At 36.9% G+C, this 21,533-nt stretch overlaps 2 protein-coding genes across 6 annotated transcripts in view; both read left to right on the top strand.

Annotated features, from left to right (window-relative positions):
• Positions 1–3,148, top strand: part of LOC127844967 (heat shock 70 kDa protein 12A-like) — a 28,762-nt gene extending 25,614 nt beyond the window's left edge. For all 4 annotated transcript variants that reach the window (XM_052375562.1, XM_052375563.1, XM_052375561.1 and 1 more), the window contains 2 exons: positions 200–428; positions 545–3,148. In XM_052375562.1, coding sequence (XP_052231522.1) covers positions 200–428; positions 545–974 — 659 coding nt within the window. In that variant the 3' untranslated portion in view covers positions 975–3,148. The remainder of the gene's footprint in view (positions 1–199; positions 429–544) is intronic.
• A 5,760-nt stretch (positions 3,149–8,908) lies between these two features.
• Positions 8,909–16,259, top strand: LOC127844855 (uncharacterized). Of its 2 annotated transcripts, none has more exons than XM_052375382.1 (6): positions 8,909–9,033; positions 11,301–11,598; positions 11,732–11,812; positions 12,556–13,248; positions 13,786–13,897; positions 14,206–16,259. In XM_052375382.1, the coding sequence occupies exons 1-6, from the start codon at positions 8,959–8,961 to the stop codon at positions 14,261–14,263; spliced, it is 1,317 nt and encodes a 438-aa protein (XP_052231342.1). In that variant the 5' UTR covers positions 8,909–8,958; the 3' UTR covers positions 14,264–16,259. The 2 variants fall into 2 exon arrangements, with proteins under 2 accessions (XP_052231342.1, XP_052231341.1); XM_052375381.1 differs by having other exon boundaries at positions 13,786–13,917.
• The last annotated feature ends 5,274 nt before the right edge of the window (positions 16,260–21,533 follow it).

Genomic DNA, 21,533 nt, shown 5'->3' with positions numbered 1-21,533 from the left:
GTTAGGTGTGGGCAATCAATAAATTCTATAAACATTCGGATAATTATAGTTTTTCTTCCAGAGCAAAATATTGCTGAGATAAAGATTCAAAATGAATACACATTTCAAGTGCACATTACTAAATATGCATGGGTGTTATAAATGAGAAAGCATGCTATTTCGAAGCCCAACGCTTAGGATTTTCTTTATATTAAAACAGGTAAACGTGGCGACCAACAGACACGTGAACCACAGCGACCCTCCTGGTCTACAATGCCTTCAAATTGGGAACCGATGAAACCAGATGAAATTTTCAGACAAGTTTGCCTTCCAAACACTGGAGACGAGTTCAAAAGAGTGTTGAGTAATTTCATTCAAACACTCGACAACCGAAAAATATTGTTCATATATAGAATCCAGAGTACATTTTTATGGGAGCATTATTGCGTGTAAGATTTTTATCAATGTGTATTTTTTTTTAATTTATGGAGAGAATGATGCAATAACCGGCTTGTGCCGCTATAAGACACATGTTGCTGACGATTTGATTGTATATGTCTTGCAGGAAAAAGAAGGAAATGGAAAAAATAAACGGCATGAACGGTGCAGAAGAGAAAATTCTTTTTCATGGAACAAAACCAGATATCATTGAAAGTATATGCGCTGAAAACCTCGATATGCGCCTTGCAGGATCAAATGTTGGTGCAATATTGGGTCATGGCACATATTTTGCAACTGCTGCCAAGATGTCGGATTGCTATGCAACGCCCGATACCAAAAGTGGTCACAGGTACATGTTACAATGCCGGGTTCTTGTAGGAAGGTGGACAAAGGGAGAGAAGGGTCTTAGACGTCCACCAGAAATTACAGAGTCTGTGTCAGGTGGCTATCGTAGGCGTTATAACAGTTGTGTGGACAATGTTCAGAACCCTCGCATATTCTGCATATTTGATCACGTCCAGTACTACCCAGAGTATGTTCTTGAGTATGAGTAGGTGTAATAACAGTTGTATGAACAATGTTCAGAACCCTCTCATATTCTGTATATTTGATCACGTAAAGTACTACCCAGAATATGTTATAAAGAATAGTAGATAACATTGAAGTAAACAGCATGAATAGTAAAATATTTGTTAAGAAACGATGTATCTTCCAAAGTATTAAAAAATAAACCATCAAAACATTATATTTGATAATGTTGAAGAAAAGTATTTGATCACGTTGAAAACCTTATATTTTATTAAATACAAATTTGAATTAACTTTAATCAAAATCATTACATGTGTATTTATTAACATTTGAAATACAAGATCGTGTATAAGCTGTATTTGTTGAACACTTGTTTAGCAGTTTTGATCCCAAACTTAGTTTTGTTATGTTCTAGTTTTTGTTTTCTGTACTCACTTAGTTATACTATAAAAAATGTTGTGTTTTTACTTCAATCAATACACGATGCCCCAGTCTTTGCCATGTCACTCATAGGCATTCACAATACCTAATACAATAAATATCATCTTGTATTTTTCACCCTCTCATTGCGTCTCAAACTATGCCATTCTATTTCTGTTTTATTGACTTATTTAAATGTAAAATTATTACACAAATAAAACCCATCGCCTAGAGTTTTAAACGTTGATTGCCTTTTAATGCGAATGACCGGTAAGGGACTTTTCATACAACACAATTCATATATAAAAAATCTTATAAGACAATTTTTCATATAGGTTTATTTAACATTCCATTTTCGTACAAAAAAGGAACGTGATTGTTTGATTTAACGTCAAACGGGGCCCAGCGCACAGTATTTACTTTCACAAAATAAGTCTTACTAAAAAACCTTTATAACGAGTTCGGCTGGTCCCGATGTACAACATGATGCGCGATGTAATTTTACACTAAGATAGCAACCTTTATTTTGAAAGTAATCTTGATCTGCTACCTTTTTATGTCGTTTCTAAAATTAAGATGCATCGAGGTGTTTTGTTAAACTGTTAAGTATTGTATCCCTTGGTAAATCTTTAAAATGTTCAGAGAATGTATGTTTGCTCTTTGAGTCTTTGTCGAGTTGCAATTATGAGACACCCATCTATTAAACCTCCGGGTGACTTGAAGTTCAAGTGTCAACATTCTAGGCGTAATTTCAAACAATCTATTTTCATAAAAGACTGTTTTGAGGTAAATATACACTAACATTCAATACAAATATGCTTGCTATGCCTGTAAGGAACCCTTACTTGGCATTAAAGGATATCAGAGTGAACTTATTTTTCCTAATCAATGATCCATGTCTAAATATTGCCAAAACTGGTCATCCTATACAAAGTAAAACGACGTGATACACCAAATGAAAACAACAACTTGTGCATATTCCAAGAAAAAACATTAGCCTTTCCATCGATCACAGGGCAGGTATACTCTTTGATGGGAAAATTATGATAAATTTTACAATACGGACAATACGCATACACTGTTTTCTTAATAGTTATCACTGTAACATAATTTATTTTGGCGGCATCCTACTAAAATAGCAATTAGTGTTATGTTGTTTTTTCTGCACTGCTCTGCTCCTCCATCCTGAATAGATTACATTGCCATTTACATGTTGTGTGAATTCCGTTAATAGCGTATATGTAACACTTTGATAAGTCGCTGTCTATCAAATGTAGAAGACAATATATTTAAATTTCTTAAAATAGTATTTTTGTTATGAAGGATATGTTAATTTTACTTTATATGTCTATATCGCAGATACCACTGTGTATGTCTCCTGTCTTGTTAATTACCATGATGTCATACATGTTTTATCCAGGCAGAATTAGAGTTATGAAATCAAGAAGATTTGAATTGATCAACACATACAAACCAGTATATGAGATTGAAAATTGCTGACTACGCTTTCCTTTGCATTGAGGCTGTTGCAAGACAAGCATAAATTGTACTAATCTATGTATGACTACTAACATTGTATCCTACCAACCTTGTCTGTTTAAACTAATTCCGCATTTAAAATGAATTTAATCATTTTTGGAACGAATGTATCTGTGTAGTTTGGAATATTGTTTTTGTGATTGTAAGGTTGTGACATGTTTTAATTTTATGTTATTTTGTTTGATGGACATATAATATACCCGTTTTACTTTCGGGCGTCATAAAAAAACTTACTCCTCTAGTGGTGTTTGGAATATATCAACCCCTGCCTTACTACAGTTATGGCCTTTATCACTGCACAACCAGGTGTTAGAGTGTTTCTGTGTTTGTTAAAAACAACATTTAGCTTCTATTATGATAACCAAAATTATTTGAAATATAAATTGGAGTCGTAGCTTGACATTCACCGACAGTACAAGCTGAACCAAAATCAACTTTTAATTATAGTAATGCATTGAATGATAATTATAATTAATATCATATCGAAATCTTTGGTTCTATATAACCAATGGCAAACATATTTATGCAACCTGTCAATATGTTATGTAAATTATACAATTTGGATCGTCTACAAGACACACATTCAACAAGTTGCAACACTAGTTAGATCTGGGGCGAATTTAAGCATGTTTGTTATAATCGTTATACCCCCCGTCGCACAGGGCTGGTGTTCTTATTGCGTTCTTACGGCAATTCACGCTTTGTTCGGATAACCAAGGATGCCCAGGGTCATCGTTAGACTGTCAATATAATTGTTTCATAGACGCCAAAAAATAGTGCATTCTCATTTTATCAATTTACTGTCGCATTAATAATCGAAGTATACTCGCAGTTTTAATACCAATGCCACAGTAGACTGGACGCAGTGAGGTCGCCGAAGATCGACATGTTAACACGTAGGAAAAACACTTTCGACCTGGTGCGAACGCCGCGTATACGCGAAGACAACATATAGCGAGAACCAGACGAGAGATAGATGATGGATTCATTTCAGGACACAATCAATGGCATTCGTACAACGACTATTGGCGTTTTTTTAAACCGTTTTTGTTACTCGAAATGATGACGGAAGTCCTGAATAACGCAGTATTACTGATCCATCGTAAAGATTTGCGCTGATAAGTTGCGCCTGGTATTGTAACATATCAATATGTAATAGTGTTTTGGTGTATCTAAGTGAACATTACTTAACATTACATCAATGTTGAACTATTCGATAATATAAAAACAAGAAATATCTTTAAAAAAGATATACGGCGTTGATTGTGGTCGATGTTTATGAACGATCAAAAGTTATCTCTATGAGATAAAAAGTAGCGGATGTCTTTTTTCTGCGCAGTTCTTAGCTACATCACAAGCAAATCAATTACGGGGTGTTGCGCCAGATTTCGTGGCTTATTTTGCTTTATGTGATATTATTACTCAGATATCTATATATACAGAATAGAAAAACACAAGAAACATGAAAATAAACGAGTGCATATAGGTCAGCCGGCAATACTCGAATCTTATTTAATTGCATAATTATAGTATAGTGAATTATTGTGCTCATGCTTAATAAACTGGTCTAAATGGATAAATATTTCTAATTAATTTTATCAAAATTGGTCCTTATCATGCAAATGTTGAAAACATTAAAAATCGATGATTGACATACCACAATAATATCGCCGAATATCTTTATTTAGTATCTTTCTGATCAAAACAGACTTCAAGTGCACAAAGTTTACGAGACGGCGTTTATATAAAGATTTCTGCAACTGACCGCAAACTGACCTTGATACTTTGCGGATTGGAATGCAATGCATTAAAGTTAGGTAACAATTCTGCTGCTGAATCGACGGCTTGTTTACGCCAACTGTACATGACCAAGCCAACAGCTGTGCCTAAAATATTGATATATCGACAAAGCGACTAAACGAACTATTTACTCCATCAGACAAAAATAGCATAGATTCCAATTTTTTCCTTCAATGAAAAGATCGCAACCCCTTCTGCGAACTCCGGTGATGAACTATATATAAACTCTGACTTTCACACACTGGCCGCGAATTGACCCGAAACCTCGCGGGTTGAAATGCAATGCAAGTAAGTACTAAATATGAGAATATAGCCTTTAGTATAAACGCTTTTGCGCTGGTAATTCTCTGAAAATAAAAGGTGAACGCACAAACTGTATTTATGTCGAAAATTGATTGTAAAACTGTTCTATCTATTGAGCCTTTTCATTAGAGATAAAAATGTTTCATGCAGTAAAACAGTGTTACAAAGACGCGGATATGTTTCCAATGTTCTGGTGTTATACTCAAATCAGCCAATGGAATAAATGAAGTGTATTCATTCGTACCTAGCCGCGGGAATTTTTTTTTTAATATTATTGGACACTTGCAAAGGTCAAGTCAGGGTGAAAAGCGCGCTTATCACAGCTTACGCCGAACAAACGTCTTACTTATTAATATAAAAAAATTGACCGATATATATTATTGCAAAAAATATTTGCAGTCTATAAACAAGTCCTTTAAAAATGTATACTTATATGGATAGCTATTCAATTGACTCCTCGTTCATTATCATGCGCTTGAAATTGAAGTTGATATATTTTATTCGGTCTATTGAAGAGCCGTCTCATATTAACATGTGAAGGCATATCTTGGAGGACAATTTTCGCCTCGACTGGATTTTAGTTAAGAAGAGACTTCCTTTATATGAAAAATTCCATAAAAGCCGAAAGTTTCATCCCTAATTAGCCTGTGCGACCTTATATGCGCGGCTCATACACAAAAGAAAATATACGATTTTCAAAATACCGTAGACTATTATACACTTAACTCTTAGAATAAGATAACTTACAAACTTCCGAACATATAATTGTGGAGGCGATAACAACGTCCTGTAATGTTTTGTTCAAGGACAGCCTATTGCGACGATGTGATGCCTTCTCACCCGATCAACCCAGCATGACTGCTGGATGGAAGAATGACAATACCTGAACATATCGGACAATTTATCAAATAAGCCGGGCTCTGTGAAAACTGGGCTAAATGCGTTTGCGTAAAGTGTCGTCCCAGATTGACATGTTCAGTCCGCACTGGCTTATAAAGGAAGACACTTTCCGCCAAGACTGGATTTTCGTGAAGAAGATAAACATAAATATTCTGGATTAATCGATCTTCCAATTAATCAGACAGATTCTGAACCCCGTTTCTACTCCACCCCTCACATTTTGCAAATATTCATTTTTTATGAACATAGCTAAAGTAAACGTCTTCTTAAATTGTTCTAAAAGCCTTTAAAATCCGATATACAGAATCTGAAATATTAATACATGACCGGTTAATAACCGGTTCTAAATAATAGTTGTTGATCCCAAATCAATTATTCTATAACCATGCCATAAAAATTGGTAACGAACGTTTTTTTATCATGGTTTGAAAAACACGTTTATTTGTTGGTGACTTGATTCAAAACGCCGAACTGTTAACCTTTAAATGAAATTATGATTTTTGCAAAGTACTTAACTTCAATCCAAATTACCTATTTTTTAACGCAATAATTAACGCAGTTCAACGATACATGAAACGCAGAAGCTCTTATGACAATGGCGTTTTGAAGCCTTGTATTCCCACTCTGTGTATGTATGGATTAAATGGATTTATGTGAAGATAATATTGATTAAAGGCAAGAATAGTTAGATACATGTATATAGGCTGGCACCGAAAAATTACGCACTCGACATTGTAAGTGTGTTCAGTGGTTTATGATTTAGGTATAACCCATTTTGTGTTGTATTAATAAATAAATTACAATTGCAGTGGAGTTTTCATAATCGATATAGTTTTTTTATATATAATAATAAATAATTTAGAACACGGGTGGTGACATACCGATGGTGGTTTCGGATGTAGAGGCACCCGGAATCCCACTGAAGGACGGCGTGTCCTTCATTGTTTCGATGATCGACATCGTTACCGTGTCGGGGGCTTTTATCGGATGTCCGCCACCCGTCTGCCGGGCGTTTTTTCGCTCCATCGTACGCGACTCTCTGGCCTTCTACACCATTTTCCGATATTTTTCTAAATAAATAACACAAAGTAAAATAACTTATAACATAATTCTATTCTTTCTTATTCTATCTCGGCAACACATTTTCTTATTTATCCTTGCAACACATTACAATCAGTCACACGCGCAATTTGAAAATTGCCAGTTATTTACGAAAAAATGCGAATTGTTCATTTCTGAAAATGAAGGAATAACAATAAACTCTGTATATTTTTGTTATTATACATACACTCTATATAATAGTCTCAAAAAATTGTATACGGATTGTGTTTCATACGGCGCTATGATTGTATGCGCATGGACGTTGATCTTCGACTTCGGTTTGTATAATACTAACACTTAACTATTTCAGTTAGATCTAAGTATGAATATATATATATATATATATATATATATATATATATATATATATATATATATATATATATATATATATATATTTACATATCACGTATTATTAACAAATGACCGAGAAATATCAATGTTGGCATTCGCATACCTTTTACATCGTCAATCGTGCGACATTCACGACCGACGGAATTTACTTTTTCTGTTATTTCGGCCCACGCCTCATCCTGTATTTTCTTTGTGACAGGTGTTATTCCGCTTGAAAATTTCTTGGATAACACTTTCTCGTATTTCAAAACCCCTTCACGACTAATAGCAGTTTCTTCGTGCGAATAGTTGACAGACTTTTCTTTCGTATCGATAGCGTTTCAGCCATTGTGTCGTTTGAAATGACACTTTCCGCGAAACCGTCTTTACCGGAACCAGATAAAATGTGCATTGTGGGTTATTTTTGTTTGGCTAACTTTAACCAATTCGAATAAAGATATCCAATGCGACTTGCAATTTTATACAATAGGATAACCACATTGGATAACATATCCAAAAACGAATGAAGTTGACCAAAGGTTATCTTTTGGATTGGCTAAAGCTATCCATATTTATACAGTTGGCTGCAGCGTACATATCCGAAGTAATCTCGTACCCAATATACAGAAATATGTATATTTGGAATGGTCATCGTATTGATAATAGTATAAAACAGTATCAGAAATATGAACATTTGAAATGACAAGAAGACACCATTATTTTTCGGAATAAATAATTATTTTTGTTTGTAAATGAGGTAATTGAGCATACTTATTTTGTCAAATTGCTTTCCATTTTAATTATATATGGATTGTCTATGTCGTACTGATGATAAAATAGTAATAAGCAATTAAAATGAATAATTTGAATACGATACGATTTTACCAACGTAGATACGAGTTGTTTAGATAAAGATAGTGCAACGAGTACATGCAATGAAAACAGTATGAAATTAATAGCTAAATGTAAACGATCAACGGACGACGTATTTTTCCGCCAATCGGACTGGCGCCCGGCCAATGATCGCACGGACACCGGGTCATTTTGTAGCATCGGGCGGCGTCCGGATTAGTTTTAAGTCTCAACTTAAGTTTTACCCGACGTCGGACCAGGGAAGGAATCGAATAAAGATTGAAAAAAAGACCGGACAATCAGCGCACGGTTGTCGCCCGGTGATTGTGCGACATCGGATTCAAGGGGGAAATACCGTTTGTATATTAAAAAGTTTACGAAAAATAAAATAATTTGACCGACATCGCTATCCTTTACTTTTGTAGATGATTATAGAAATAAACAACTTATTTTTCTGCGTGATGCGTAATATCGCTTATCATACGATGGAATAATGTGGTGTGGTTTATGAAATTGTCCTTTAAAATGCCGTAGATATACGCATAATATATTTTATTTTAAAACATTTTTTTAACTACATATGATCAATAACTAACCAAAATATGTAATTCGTATGACTTTATTCTAAAGGAATGTCGCTTATATTATCCAATAGAATACACACGCACAAGTGACGCAATTCTATGAAACGTCATTAACACTGTGACGTCATTTCACGTCGTTGCTAGTGCATTGATCAACATAGACTTCAACTACAAAAACATGGGGAAGTCAGGATGTTTACCGCCCGGCAGCTGTCGGTGGATCGTACAGTTCAAGAAATCAATGAATGCCAGGGTAACGTCTTTAACAAATTTACGCACATTTTAAACGCCTGGATTCATTTTTTTACCTTACCTATTTATGCTTCATGAAACGATGCCATGATGTGTTCATATTTCAAGGTTATATCGAGAATTTTGAGGTTTTGCCATAGACTTAATACCTTGTAGTTTGTATTTAGTTTTGTAAAGACGTGTGCATGTCTTTATTTGTTATAAAGCGTAACAATCATTGATAACAATGGAACTTTGCAACGCGACTGAACATTGAATAACTGAATATTTATACCATTGATGCTATCACCGATTTGTTGTAAGTTTTCCTACATACACAGATCGAAAAAGGTTATTTGATTTAGTTTTGTGACTTAATCAATTAAGTTGGGAGGGGACGGATGACATGTGAACAATTTATTAAAGGGACCGTACAACAGATTGGTAAATTGACAAAAAAAGTTGTTTCAGATTCGCAAGTTTTAGTTTTTGTCATGATATTTTTGGAGGAAATAGTAATACTGACCATTTACCATGCTCTTTATATATATGTACGCATCTTTTGACGATTTGAAAACCTGAAAATTATAAAGCGTCGTGCGACGCGAAACGATTGAATAATTTGGAAAGTTCTGTTGTTGAAGTTATATTTTGGGAAATTACGAGGATTGCTTATATAGGTAAAAAATACATCCGCTCTAAGCATGAGCATGGATGGTCGAGTGGTCTAGGCGGTAGACTGTTCACTCCAGGACTCCAGGGGTCAGTGGTTCGAGGGCTGTTGAGGGTTACTTTTTTTTTACTTTTTTAAAATTGTATTCTTGTTTTTGTACTAGAGATTTTAAGGTCAAATGTTTAAATTTATCAATATAAAGCATTTAATGGCATGCTATAATACATGCCAAAATCTGTTGGACGGCCCCTTTAATTATGTCGAGATAAGAACTGTATTTAATAGCGACATTGCAATTGTCTGTATATTGTGTAAGCAGCAAGGAAGGTTCGAATTATATCATGAAAGTCCTTTTCAATGCCGGTTGATTCTCTAATCTGGAGGTATAGTAAAGATCATTAAAACCACTCAATTCTTGTTCTTGTCTATAAAAGGACGCTGTGATGCCAATACTGACCCAGGTCAATACGATACGGTCAAAACTGAAATCCTTAGCCATCAAACATAATCCTATGTATGCTAGAAAAGTCTTAGCTTTTACGAAGTATACATGACTTTATTTTCAGTGAAGGTTTTTGAGGTTTTTTTTATAAATTGATTTATATGTGTTTATGTTAAAAAAACTCGTGCTCTTAATAATACATGTACTTGATTTACAATAGATGTAACGATATATCTAATCTGCAGATTAAGGGTTTCATACCATAGATTTGAAATCGAATCAAGCAGATGGCATAAACCTGAACCTATACCTTTTCAAGATAGAAAATGTCAACATTGCAATTTACTTTAGGATGAATATCATTTCTTATTAGAATGTTCCTTATGTGATGATATAAGGAATTTGTGTATAAATAAATATTACTCGAAATGACCAAACATGATAAAATGTATTGAATTAATGCAATCGGATAATACAAGTACCAACAGAAACTTAGATATGTATGTACGTAAAGCATTTAGTCAATTAAACATGTATTATTATGATTAATTGTATATAATTCATTACTCAAACTTGACTTCTCGCTATTTTGTACATTCGTCTTTGTTATTTTTGATGTTATCGTTATAACATTAATTGTTAACTATATTCTGAATGCTACATGTAATAAAAACAATATTTTTGTCCTAGACCTTTACATGTAGTTCATGTATATGAAATTAATTACTATCACATGTCATGCCTTTATATATGTTACTATGTTTTGATCATGTCTACTCATGGACTGTATGTCTATTGTATATTTTGCAAAAAACAAAACCATGCTAATGCACTAACTCGCTTTACTTCAAATTCATCACAAACTGTCGCGTGCATCGAAACGATACATTGAATACTCGCAAAGCTGCATTATTCGACCGATTTTAGAACTATCTTTTGTAAAAATAAATATGTATTTTGGTGCGCAAGAAGTTGATTCGAATCAGTTTCTGCATCTTTTTCTAAGTGTTTGTGTAAGTGTTTGTGTAACGTGGCTCTATGTTTCACATGTGGTTTGGGGAAAGTAGCGCTCGTTGTTGCCAATGCACAATCGCGACTTTCGTTCATTGTTAGGTGTCACGATGTTAAGACTTTCTCATTTATATCCAGCTTGTAATTTACTTAATTTCAACAGATGGCGAAATTCAAAAATGACTTCCGGAAGAAGCTTTTTCGCGACAACAAGCATCTGGGAACGCTGGGTGCCGACAAACTCCTCAACGAGACGGGAAACAGAGATATGGAAATCACGAAAAAGACGACCAAGCCTACAGCGGACAGTACTGTTCCTCATAAGAAGGTCGCTAAGAAATTAACTTACGATTATCAACCCTCCTTATATACTGAAGAATCCAGTTGCGAGAAGCAACCCACTCCAGTTGTAATGAAATCAGGCCTCGAAAACAAGCGGTACTCTTCTCCAAACCGCCGTGGTATGGTATCGCTTTTAATAATTCTAAATAGGTCTTGTATTAATAATATTGACGGTAACTTTCTGCTATTATTTTGCGTTCACAAAAGGTTTGGTATTATGGGGTGCACCTAAAACACTGTTTTTTTCTTCAGACTCCAGCGAAATAAACAATAAAGCCATAGTCAGCGACCCCGTCACAACGCTTTCCAAGGAAGAAGAACAAGAAGAACTAGGTATTTATATTTCCAAGAAGTATTGATAAAATAAAAATAAAAGTACATTCAAAAAGTTGAATAAATCTTATGATGGTGATGATTATGATGATGATGATGGTGGTGGTGGTGGTGATGATGATGATGATGATGATGATGATGATGATGATGATGATGATGATGATGATGATGATGATGATGATGATGATGATGATGATGATGATGATGATGATGATGATGTGATGATGCATGTGATGATGATGCTGATGATGAATGATGATGATGCTGATGATGATGATGCTGATGCTGATGATGCTGATGATGATGATGATGCTGATGCTGATGATGATGCTGCTGATGATGATGTGCTGATGTGCTGGTGTGTGGTGCTGATGCTGTGCATGCTGCTGTGATGCTGCTGCTGCTGATGCTGCTGCTGCTGACTGCTGCTGCTGCTGCTGCTGCTGCTGGTGGTGGTGGTGCTGCTGCTGCCTGCTGCATGCTGCTGATGCTGCTGCTGCTGCTGCTGCTGATGCTGCTGCTGCTGCTGCTGCTGCTGATGAGCTGATGATTTGATGCTGATGATGTGTTGATGATCACATCCTAGTTACTTATTTTGTGTAATTATTTATTTTGTGATTAAACGATATAAAAACCCATTAATTACATGTCAATAGATCACAAGTTGAATCAAGTCATCCGGAACTCTGTGGCGTTTCTGCACAAAGAAACCGACGCCCTCTACCTTATTAAGGAGTCCACAGAAAACTTGATGACGAGATACGATAGCAATGTCGACAACACCGGCGGACACGTTATCAAGGATACCGACATAACCAACGAACATGTTGTCATTGATACCGACACCACCAACGAACGCGTTGTCATTGATACCGACACCACCGTTGAACGTGTGGTCATTGAAACCGGCATCACCAACGAACGCGTGGTCATTGATACCGACACCACCAACAAACGCGTGGTTATTGATACCGACAACACCAACGAACACGTTGTCATTGATAACGACACCACCGTTATACGAGTTGTCATTGATGCCGACACCACTAACGAACGCGTGGTCATTGATACCGACACCACCAACGAACGCGTGGTCAGTAATACCGACACCACCAACCAACACGTTGTCATTGATACCGACAGAACCGTTGAACACGTTGTCATTGATACCAACACCACCAACGAACACGTTGTCATTGATACCGACACCACCAACGAAGACGTCATCATTGATACCAACACGACCAACGTACACATTGTGATTGATACCGACACCACCAACGAACACGTTGTCATTGATACCGACACCACCGTCGAACTCGGTGTCAAGGATACCGACACCACCAACGAATACGTGATCATTGATACCGACACCACCGTCGAACACGCTGTCAAGGATACCGACAACATTTCCGTATCATCCAGCGTTTTAAGCGGTATGACTATTTGCCATAATTGATGGTAGACAAACAGGCGTTTTATTTTTGCTTTAATGAAGGAGACATTTTACTTCAAATCCTAAACTTGGGCATCATTTTAGTCGTTCTACTCATCTTTCCTGCCACGTTAAATAAACTTGACGTGGAAATTACGCACATTTCTACACATTTTTAATATTTATTCAACCTCTTTGTATTTTTTTTCGGAACTTTACTAAATAGTACGCATTAATGAATGTTATTGTGTATATTTGCTTGATCACCCCTAAGTTCTGACCCTTGTTCAGACACACTCCTAGTATTTGAACAATTGAGACATCCAGTACGTCGCCAGTACGTCGTGTCCTTGATAAGCCTGTGAGCACTGTTATAAGCCCCGTGTTCCCAGAACACGACTCGAAATGATCTAGAGACACATGATGAAGGATCGCATCCACGACCGCGCAGTAAGGAGATGGACATCATATCCACTCTACCCCTTTAACCGCAGCGACTTAAAATATTGACTCTTTTTTTTTTCGCACCCATTTTCAGCGATCGTCGATAGCGCAGTGAAGTCCAGTCTGTACGAGATGGCTGTCATTGACAACGTCAACCAATCCGCTGTTATTGCACGGTCCACCGGCATGGCTCTCAAAGCACCAAGGTCTGTGAACGACTTCCTAGGTAAGTTAAGGATATAAGAAATGAATTGTCATTTACAATCAATGTGTAATCAGTTTTTAAATGACTAAAAATCTACACCATGTTTTTCATATGTTGAAAGTCATGCTTTTTCATTTGTATTGTTTGATATACATCAGACTCACTGTAAGTCAATTGGACTTTAAACTAATGACTTAACGTTATAATAGAACGAACATAAATTGTAGTTACATCAACAGGATTTTCACGGCTGGACGTGGGCATATTTGCAATTATGGTATGTGAAATGTGTCCTTAAATGTATTTCAGAGATGCTTGGGATGCAAGGTCGCAGAAACAACTCCAACCTAGACCTTCCCGACGTTGACATTTAGAGAAAACTTAAACCATAGTCTCATTTAAGTACGGATTGCTACGGCAGTCCCGTATAATCCCTGATCACCTCTGATCAAGATCCGGGACGATCCGTGGAGTGGTGCATTTTTTAGCGACGACAGTAAAACAAAGAATATCAACCGGTGACATAACTTTGTATAACTTGTAAACAATCAGGTTGGTTTTCGGTGATTCCATTTCTGCAATCAAATCACAAAATTCTAACCTCAATATTACACTTTACTGCATTTTATTTTCAGTCTATTATTATCACATAGCACATAATCTTGAACATATTATATTCTATGACATTTGCGTCTTAAATTTCATCAAGTGTAAGTCCACATGACATTGTTAATACTTATAACTAAACTTCATGAAAATGACATGTCCATAGAATATATCTTTCAATGACAATGTTGATATAATGTCGTCTGCCAGGACATAGATCCGGCTTCAGAGCTGATGTAGGCCGGACGATATTAACGTTGATGATTGTGATTCCATTGTGATTGAGTTCGAAGTGAGCTTCGACACCCTAAACATGAGTGGGCTGTCGCTTCGCCATTGTTTTGGTTTGGTGTTGTGATAATTGTTCCCTGGTCAGCTACACACTCATTCTCAGTTCCATAACGCAGTTTCAGAAGATTCGGTACGCAGATGCAAGGCAGCACAATTTACGTCATCGCATATGGAGACTGCGAAATTATGTGTCGACGTCGAAAGCGATGACAAGGAATCCAAACCAAGTTTTCCACAATCCCTTGCCCCTTTGGAAAGTCGATAGTTAAAGACTTTCTGGTAATGTGACATGTTTTTGTTTGAAAATGTTTCACGAGCCACTTCTTCCAGACCAATGCGGCATCCGCAGCCATGTAGAACCGCATTCATGAGTCGTCGTTCGCATTCGCCTGGAAAAAGTGGGTCGTAAAACATTTAGCTTTGAAATACATGTCACATTCCGAGAGAATCTTCAACTACCGACTGTCCAATGGGTCGACGGATTATGGAAATCGTGCTTGGGATTCGTGGTCGTCGCTTTCGATGTCTACACACACTTCTGCAGTCTACAAATGAGGTGACGTCTATGGTACTGTCTTGCATCTGCGTACCTTATCTTCTGAGACTGTGCGATGGAAATAAGAATGTAAGTGTGGCTGACCAGGATGACAACAATACCAACATCATACCAGGACAATAGCGAAACGTCAACCCGCTTAAAGATGGGGTGTCGACGCTTTCTATGAAATCAATCACAGTGAAAGCAAAGAACCAATGTGAAAATCTTCGAGTCCACTTCAGCTCAGAAGCCGGATCTGTGTCATGTCAGGACGACATGATGTGAACATTGTAATTGTACAAAATACTCTATCGACTTGTCATTTTCATGATGTTGGGTTATAATTACGAACAATTTTATGTCGAGTGTCATATCGAAAGAAAACATTGCACTGTTCAATGTGCGAAAAGAGCATCCAATGTTAGACTTTCAAGAGCGGATTGCAGCATGATGGAATCACCGAAAATCAACCTGATTTTATACAAGATAGTTCCCTTCGGTCAGATCGTATTTGGTCCGTATCGCTGCCGTGTATGTCCGTGCCTTTGTCGTTAAGGTCCGGGATGGTCCGTTTAGGTACCGTGTTGGTCCGTGTTTATTCGGGGTTATCCGTGCCTCTGCCGTGTTGTTTCCTTATAGAACGTACCTCTGCCGGGACAGTCCGTGTGGAATCCGTTTTCATTGTGTGTTGCTGTCGTGTTGGTACGGGTTGATCCGTGTGGACTCTGTGGTATCAAAGGGGCGATGGTCTTTGGAAGACGATCGAAGCTAAACAATCCAACAAGTCCACGGATCGTCCCGGATCTTGATCCGGAGGGATCAGGGACGATCCAGGACTGGCGTAGCTATCTGTGCTTATATGGGACTGGGGTTGTATTTATCTAGAATAAAAATCTGTGTATAAATAAGAAATAAATGTTTTTGATTTTGTTTTGTTTCATAGTTCTATACTGACATTAGAGCTATATGATTGGACGTGTAGAATGTTTAGGAACGACAATCTCGGTTTATCAGTAATACAAATTAAGTAAGCAAACATGCAAACATATCTAGAGAAAATACATTTATCAACCCAGCTTAATCGTTATTTGCGAGTTTAATTCTAATTCGGTTACGGAGTGCACATTCCACATGTGAATTTACAAAGCTCTATAGTGCATTTCGGTGACTTTTCGTCCTTTTGTTTTCCGACCTGATACACGCTCTATTTTGAACCAAAACGTCGTTAACTTTTCATGATACCAAGCACGTTCTTAGACAGTTCGACCACGTTCTGACGAAAATGCAGAACGAGATGTGAACTTGCTTGAACGTGTAGTTTTGGTCAGAAAAAAATCTACAAAATAATTGAATGACGTTCATACGCAGTTCACGCTACGTGCAGCTCGTTCCTATCCCGTCCTATCCCGTTGCCAGTCCGTCTTGATCCAGTTCAAATCAGGTCAATTTTCCAATTGTCACCGTTGGTATACCGTTTCCAGTCAGACCGAGCACGTCCTCAGCCAGTTCGATCACGTTCGTTTGCAGTTCTTCTTAATTCGTGGTGCAGTGGTAACTCGTTCAAATGCAGTTCTCACTCTGTCCTACTACGTTCTAAGTACGTTAAGGACGTAGTTGCAGCCACGTTCTGCACTGCGATTATAAAACCGACGGCGTTCCTGCCAGTTCTCATTTATGTTTCACGCTTTGAGCCGACCAAACGTAAATTTGTACATTTGAGCTCTTCCATCAGCTGATGATAATGACCTAGGTTATTCTTCTCTCTGGTTTTAACCAATTTCTCACCAAACAAGTTCTGTGTCGTCTCCGACTTCTTTTTCGGACCAACAAAACATTATATTGCTGCTCTTAACAATTAAAAACTTAACAGCTACAAGATTGTCAATGTTTCAACTTAATATCACAAATGATGAATTTTGAGAAAACGACTTCTATTTACATTCACATTGTCTGAACGTATTGTATTTACGGTTTGAACGTTGTAACAACTGCATTGAACGAGTACAACGTACTTGGAACCTACTGCGAACTCCTTAAAACGAGTACAACGTACTAAGAACTTACTGAGAACTTATAGAACGTGTTGCAAACGCTGTACGAACTTATCTTTTAGTTTCTATTTATTTATACGATAAAGATCGTACTTGAGACGTAGTGCGGACGGGGTCGGTCTGTCTGAGAACGGATTGGACGGACTAGAAACGGACTCGATCGTTGTGGCATCATACAGGTAATTTCGGTCCGATCGCACTACGTTCTGGCACGTTCCTTACCCGACCTTAGTACGACCTATCCGTTCTTAGTACGTCCATTCCGTTTCCAGTGCGTTGGTACTACGTTCAATTATAGAACGGGATGATCGGAAGAAAATTTTGAGTAGGCTCAAAGTTCTGAAACACCTCTCCCGCTCCACCCCGTACCAGGCCGTCCACAAAGTTCAAAGACAGTTCTTAACACGTTGCTACTACGATCACTCCGTGCTCACACAGTTCGAGCCCGTTTAGTCGCATTTTTCAGGACGTACTTTGAACGGAGTCGGTGTATCGGGGGTGTATAAGGGACACTATTTTAGAATCATTATTTTAGTCATGAAATGATTTTTATTCTTATTTCCCCGAATATTCTTCGCATTTCGTAGTCTTTTCATTCAAGATATCTTTTAAATTGAAACGTCTGAACTGTTGACAATGAGAAAAATATACAAAAATAGATATTAAATGGTAAAATAGGAAAAATGGATCTTATACCTAATACCTGTTACTGGTTAAGTTTTTTATGAACTCCTTGAAAAAAAAATACATTTTTTACTCAGGTATATATTTGTATGTAAAAGTTTTAATGTTTCGTGACACCATAATGTTCAGACATTTATTACCAATGGTATCTTAAACATGGTATCTGATCATGAATTGAAAACAGTGCATGCAGCATATACAATTATTCTTAATATGCGGCTCGGAGGTCACTATGAGGCAAGAAGACTCGAAGTGATGTTAACTTTTTTTATGTCCCTCACCACTATAGTGGGGGACATGTTGTTTTTGCCCTGTCTGTTGGTCTGTTTGAGCCAACTTGAACATTTTGAAATAACTTTTGCTATATTGAAGATAGCAACTTCATATTCGGCATGCATGTGTATCTCATGGAGCTGCACATTTTGAGTGGTAAAAGGTCAAGGTCATCCTTCAAGGTCAAAGGTCAAAAAGACTAAATCAAAGCGGCGCAGAAGGAGACATAGTGTTTCTGACAAACACATTTCTTGTTTTTACATCAAATTGTACATTTTTATATTATATTTTATACTTTGGAAGCTTAATGAGACAAACAACTCAGATTTTCATACATTATGTTATCAACATGATTCCTCTGCATTGCTGAATTTGTCAATAAATTTTCTTTTACCTAGTTTGATGTACTCGATTTCAGTACGAAAATCAAAACAATCCTCGTCATATATTTGTAATATTCGTGCAATGCGTTCAGAATCAGGTCGCAGCGTCCAAGTTCAAACGGGCAAAACAAGCATATTTTTATCTGCCCCCTGGAGCCCTGGAGTAAATGTCTATAACTTTGACCACTCGGCCATCCGTTCTCATACAATGAGTGACGATTTTTATACTTTATATAAGCAATCCTCGTAGTATCACAAAATATAACGACAACAACAGAACTCTCTAAATTATTCAATCGTTTCGCGTTGCAACGCTTTATAATTGTCAGGTTTTTAAATCGTCAAAAGATGCCTATAATGGATATTTTAGAGCATCTTAAATGTTCAGTGTTAATGTTTCCTCGCAAATATCTTAACTACTACGAAAATTTGCGAATCTGAAATAATAAATGTTATTTTGTGAATTTACAAAAAAGTGAAAAGTTTAATGGACTGTCCGTCAGTCCGTTAAACTGACCGGTATATAGTTTACTGGACAAAGCAAATCTTTGGTGGACCGCTTTTTACAAAGTGAACAATATGATATTTATATATGAGCCGCGCTCTATGAAAACTGGGTTTAATGCATGTGTGTAAAGTGTCGTCCCAGCTTAGCCTGTGTAGTCCGCACAGGCTTATCAGGAACGACACTCTCCGCTTTTATGATATTTTCTGCTTAAAGATAGTCTCTTCATAGCAAAAATCCAGTTTAGGCGGAAAATGTCGTCCCTGATTAGGCTGTGCGGACTGCACGGGACGACACTTTACGCACATGCATTAAACACCCTTTTCACAGAGCCAATATATATTAAAGTATCCTTTTGTATTGGAATGAAATTACTAGCTTAGGGTCGAAGGGAAATAACCAAAACGACTCAGGACGTTTATTAATTTTGTTGGCCTCATATCATCTCGGTTACCTCCCTTACATCGCAATACATTTCGCTTCTTCACAACAGTTCATGCTTGGTTATCATCGATCGTGCAAGAAACAAAATCATTATCAGACCAAGCAAAACATTGTTGATCTCGACTGAAAGCGTTACAGGGAAACATAATTCTCAAGAAATTGATTTGAATAATTTCTTTATCCCCAGGGACACACAGTCATCGCGCGAATCTTAACGCGCTGGCCCCGTGAGGTACTCGTCTCCGCGCTGTAATCTCTACAGACATTCGGGGGAAGACTCCGAATGTGCCCTTTGCCACTTATATCGAGCAGGTCTCGTGGTTAAGTCACTTTCACTAAAAACGGCGCCGATTTAGTTGAGCTAATTCCAGTAAAACTGGCGTCTTTTGAATAATTTTGTGTTATACACATCTATTACCAAGAAAACCTCATTTCGCGAAGACCGAAATTCGTCCTGCTGGTAATTTACCACAAATATGGGTCTTAGCCAACTAAATTAGGAGGTTTATAAAAGGGTTATAAATGTATAGCAAGCTAATCAAAACTCAGAAGAATAACTAAAGCTGATAGAATTATGACTAAACGCTCCTGATGATATATATGGTATGGAAATCTGCGTGAAATGCTATGAATATTCATAAGTCAGCGAGGAAAATGGCGGATTTTAAACTGATTTAATAGACTAACTGGCAACTCTTCTCATGTCCGTGTTTACTCTTGGTGTTTCATGTCAATTTCCTTGGTCAATTAAGTCTAGAAAAGATGTACGAAGCGTTTTTGCCAGGGGAAATTTGACGTTTTGACGAAAATAAAATCTCTAAATTAGAATTTTTTCTCCCAAAACATATCAAAAGTGTACGTCTTAATGCGCGCTAAAATTACAGCAAAATAAATGTTTAAAACGTATGTCAAATATGTTTGATTTATTTTGTCCGATGTTAGCTTTAGCAGACTGTTATTGCAATGAAATATTTAGATAGTAAAACATCGTGTTCTTTAAGTTTTGCATTTTTTTAAATGCCTGAACAGATAGATTTAACCATTGCGTGATATAAATACTGTAGCACCATAATTATTTTGTGAAGTAACATTAAGGACTAACGTTAGTTTCTGCCATTCCAGTTTAAACATGCACACAAATGTAGTTTTATGGACTGTTAATATAAAAACGCATTTGATATGTTAAGCGTTTTTGCGGATTTCGGTAAAATAATTGTTTTTGAATGATTTTAGTAAAAGCAGAAAAGTAGGACAGGTTTACAAAAAATAGCACAATCGCTGGTATGTTCCTTAATTTTTGTCCTCGGTTTGATACTGAAACTGGCTTCAATAAAACTAAACAATTGCTTTCATTTTCTCGATACATTCTTCAAATGACTTCATTTTTTATATCCTTAAATAATTTAGTAATTATATATATGGCCGTTAAAACATATATTTAGGAGATCTTGACTTCGCATGGGATTCTAGCTTGGAGATTTGCGCAGTAAATGAGTCAGTGGCTGCACCTTCTTTAGTAAAAAAAAGACGTGACATACCATTTTAATATTAGACTTATAAATATATAATTATTATATTTGTTTATCTTCTGATTTAATATTGATGTTTTAAATAGGGGCATCGCTCGTGGATTTGTGAGATGTAATACCAAGCGTTTACGATTCGTTTCCGACTCGAATGGCGAGATATTTCATTTCGTGTGCCTAACAAACAAGGCGGTGATGTTCGCCTGTGTCAATAAAGTCTTCCCCGGAGAATCGCCTCGTTATCGTCTTGATTGCTGGCCGGCCAATCGAGAGAGGCAATCAGCGAAGTGCCGCGCGCAGTGGTTGGTCCGCATCAACAGCTAGTAAGCCAATCAG

The sequence above is a fragment of the Dreissena polymorpha genome, chromosome 9, assembly GCF_020536995.1.
Source record: "Dreissena polymorpha isolate Duluth1 chromosome 9, UMN_Dpol_1.0, whole genome shotgun sequence".
NCBI lineage: Eukaryota > Metazoa > Mollusca > Bivalvia > Myida > Dreissenidae > Dreissena > Dreissena polymorpha.
Note: the sequence above shows the minus strand (reverse complement) of the source record. Positions and strands in the feature narration are given on the sequence as shown.

Coding starts and splice junctions, on each gene's coding strand:
- LOC127844855 (XM_052375381.1), top strand. CDS start 8,959: ATGGGGAAGTCAGGATGTTTACCGCCCGGCAGCTGTCGGTGGATCGTA. Junction 11,813..12,555: donor AGAAGAACAAGAAGAACTAG/GTATTTATATTT, acceptor AGGAGTCCACAG/AAAACTTGATGACGAGATAC. Junction 13,249..13,785: donor ATCATCCAGCGTTTTAAGCG/GTATGACTATTT, acceptor ACCCATTTTCAG/CGATCGTCGATAGCGCAGTG.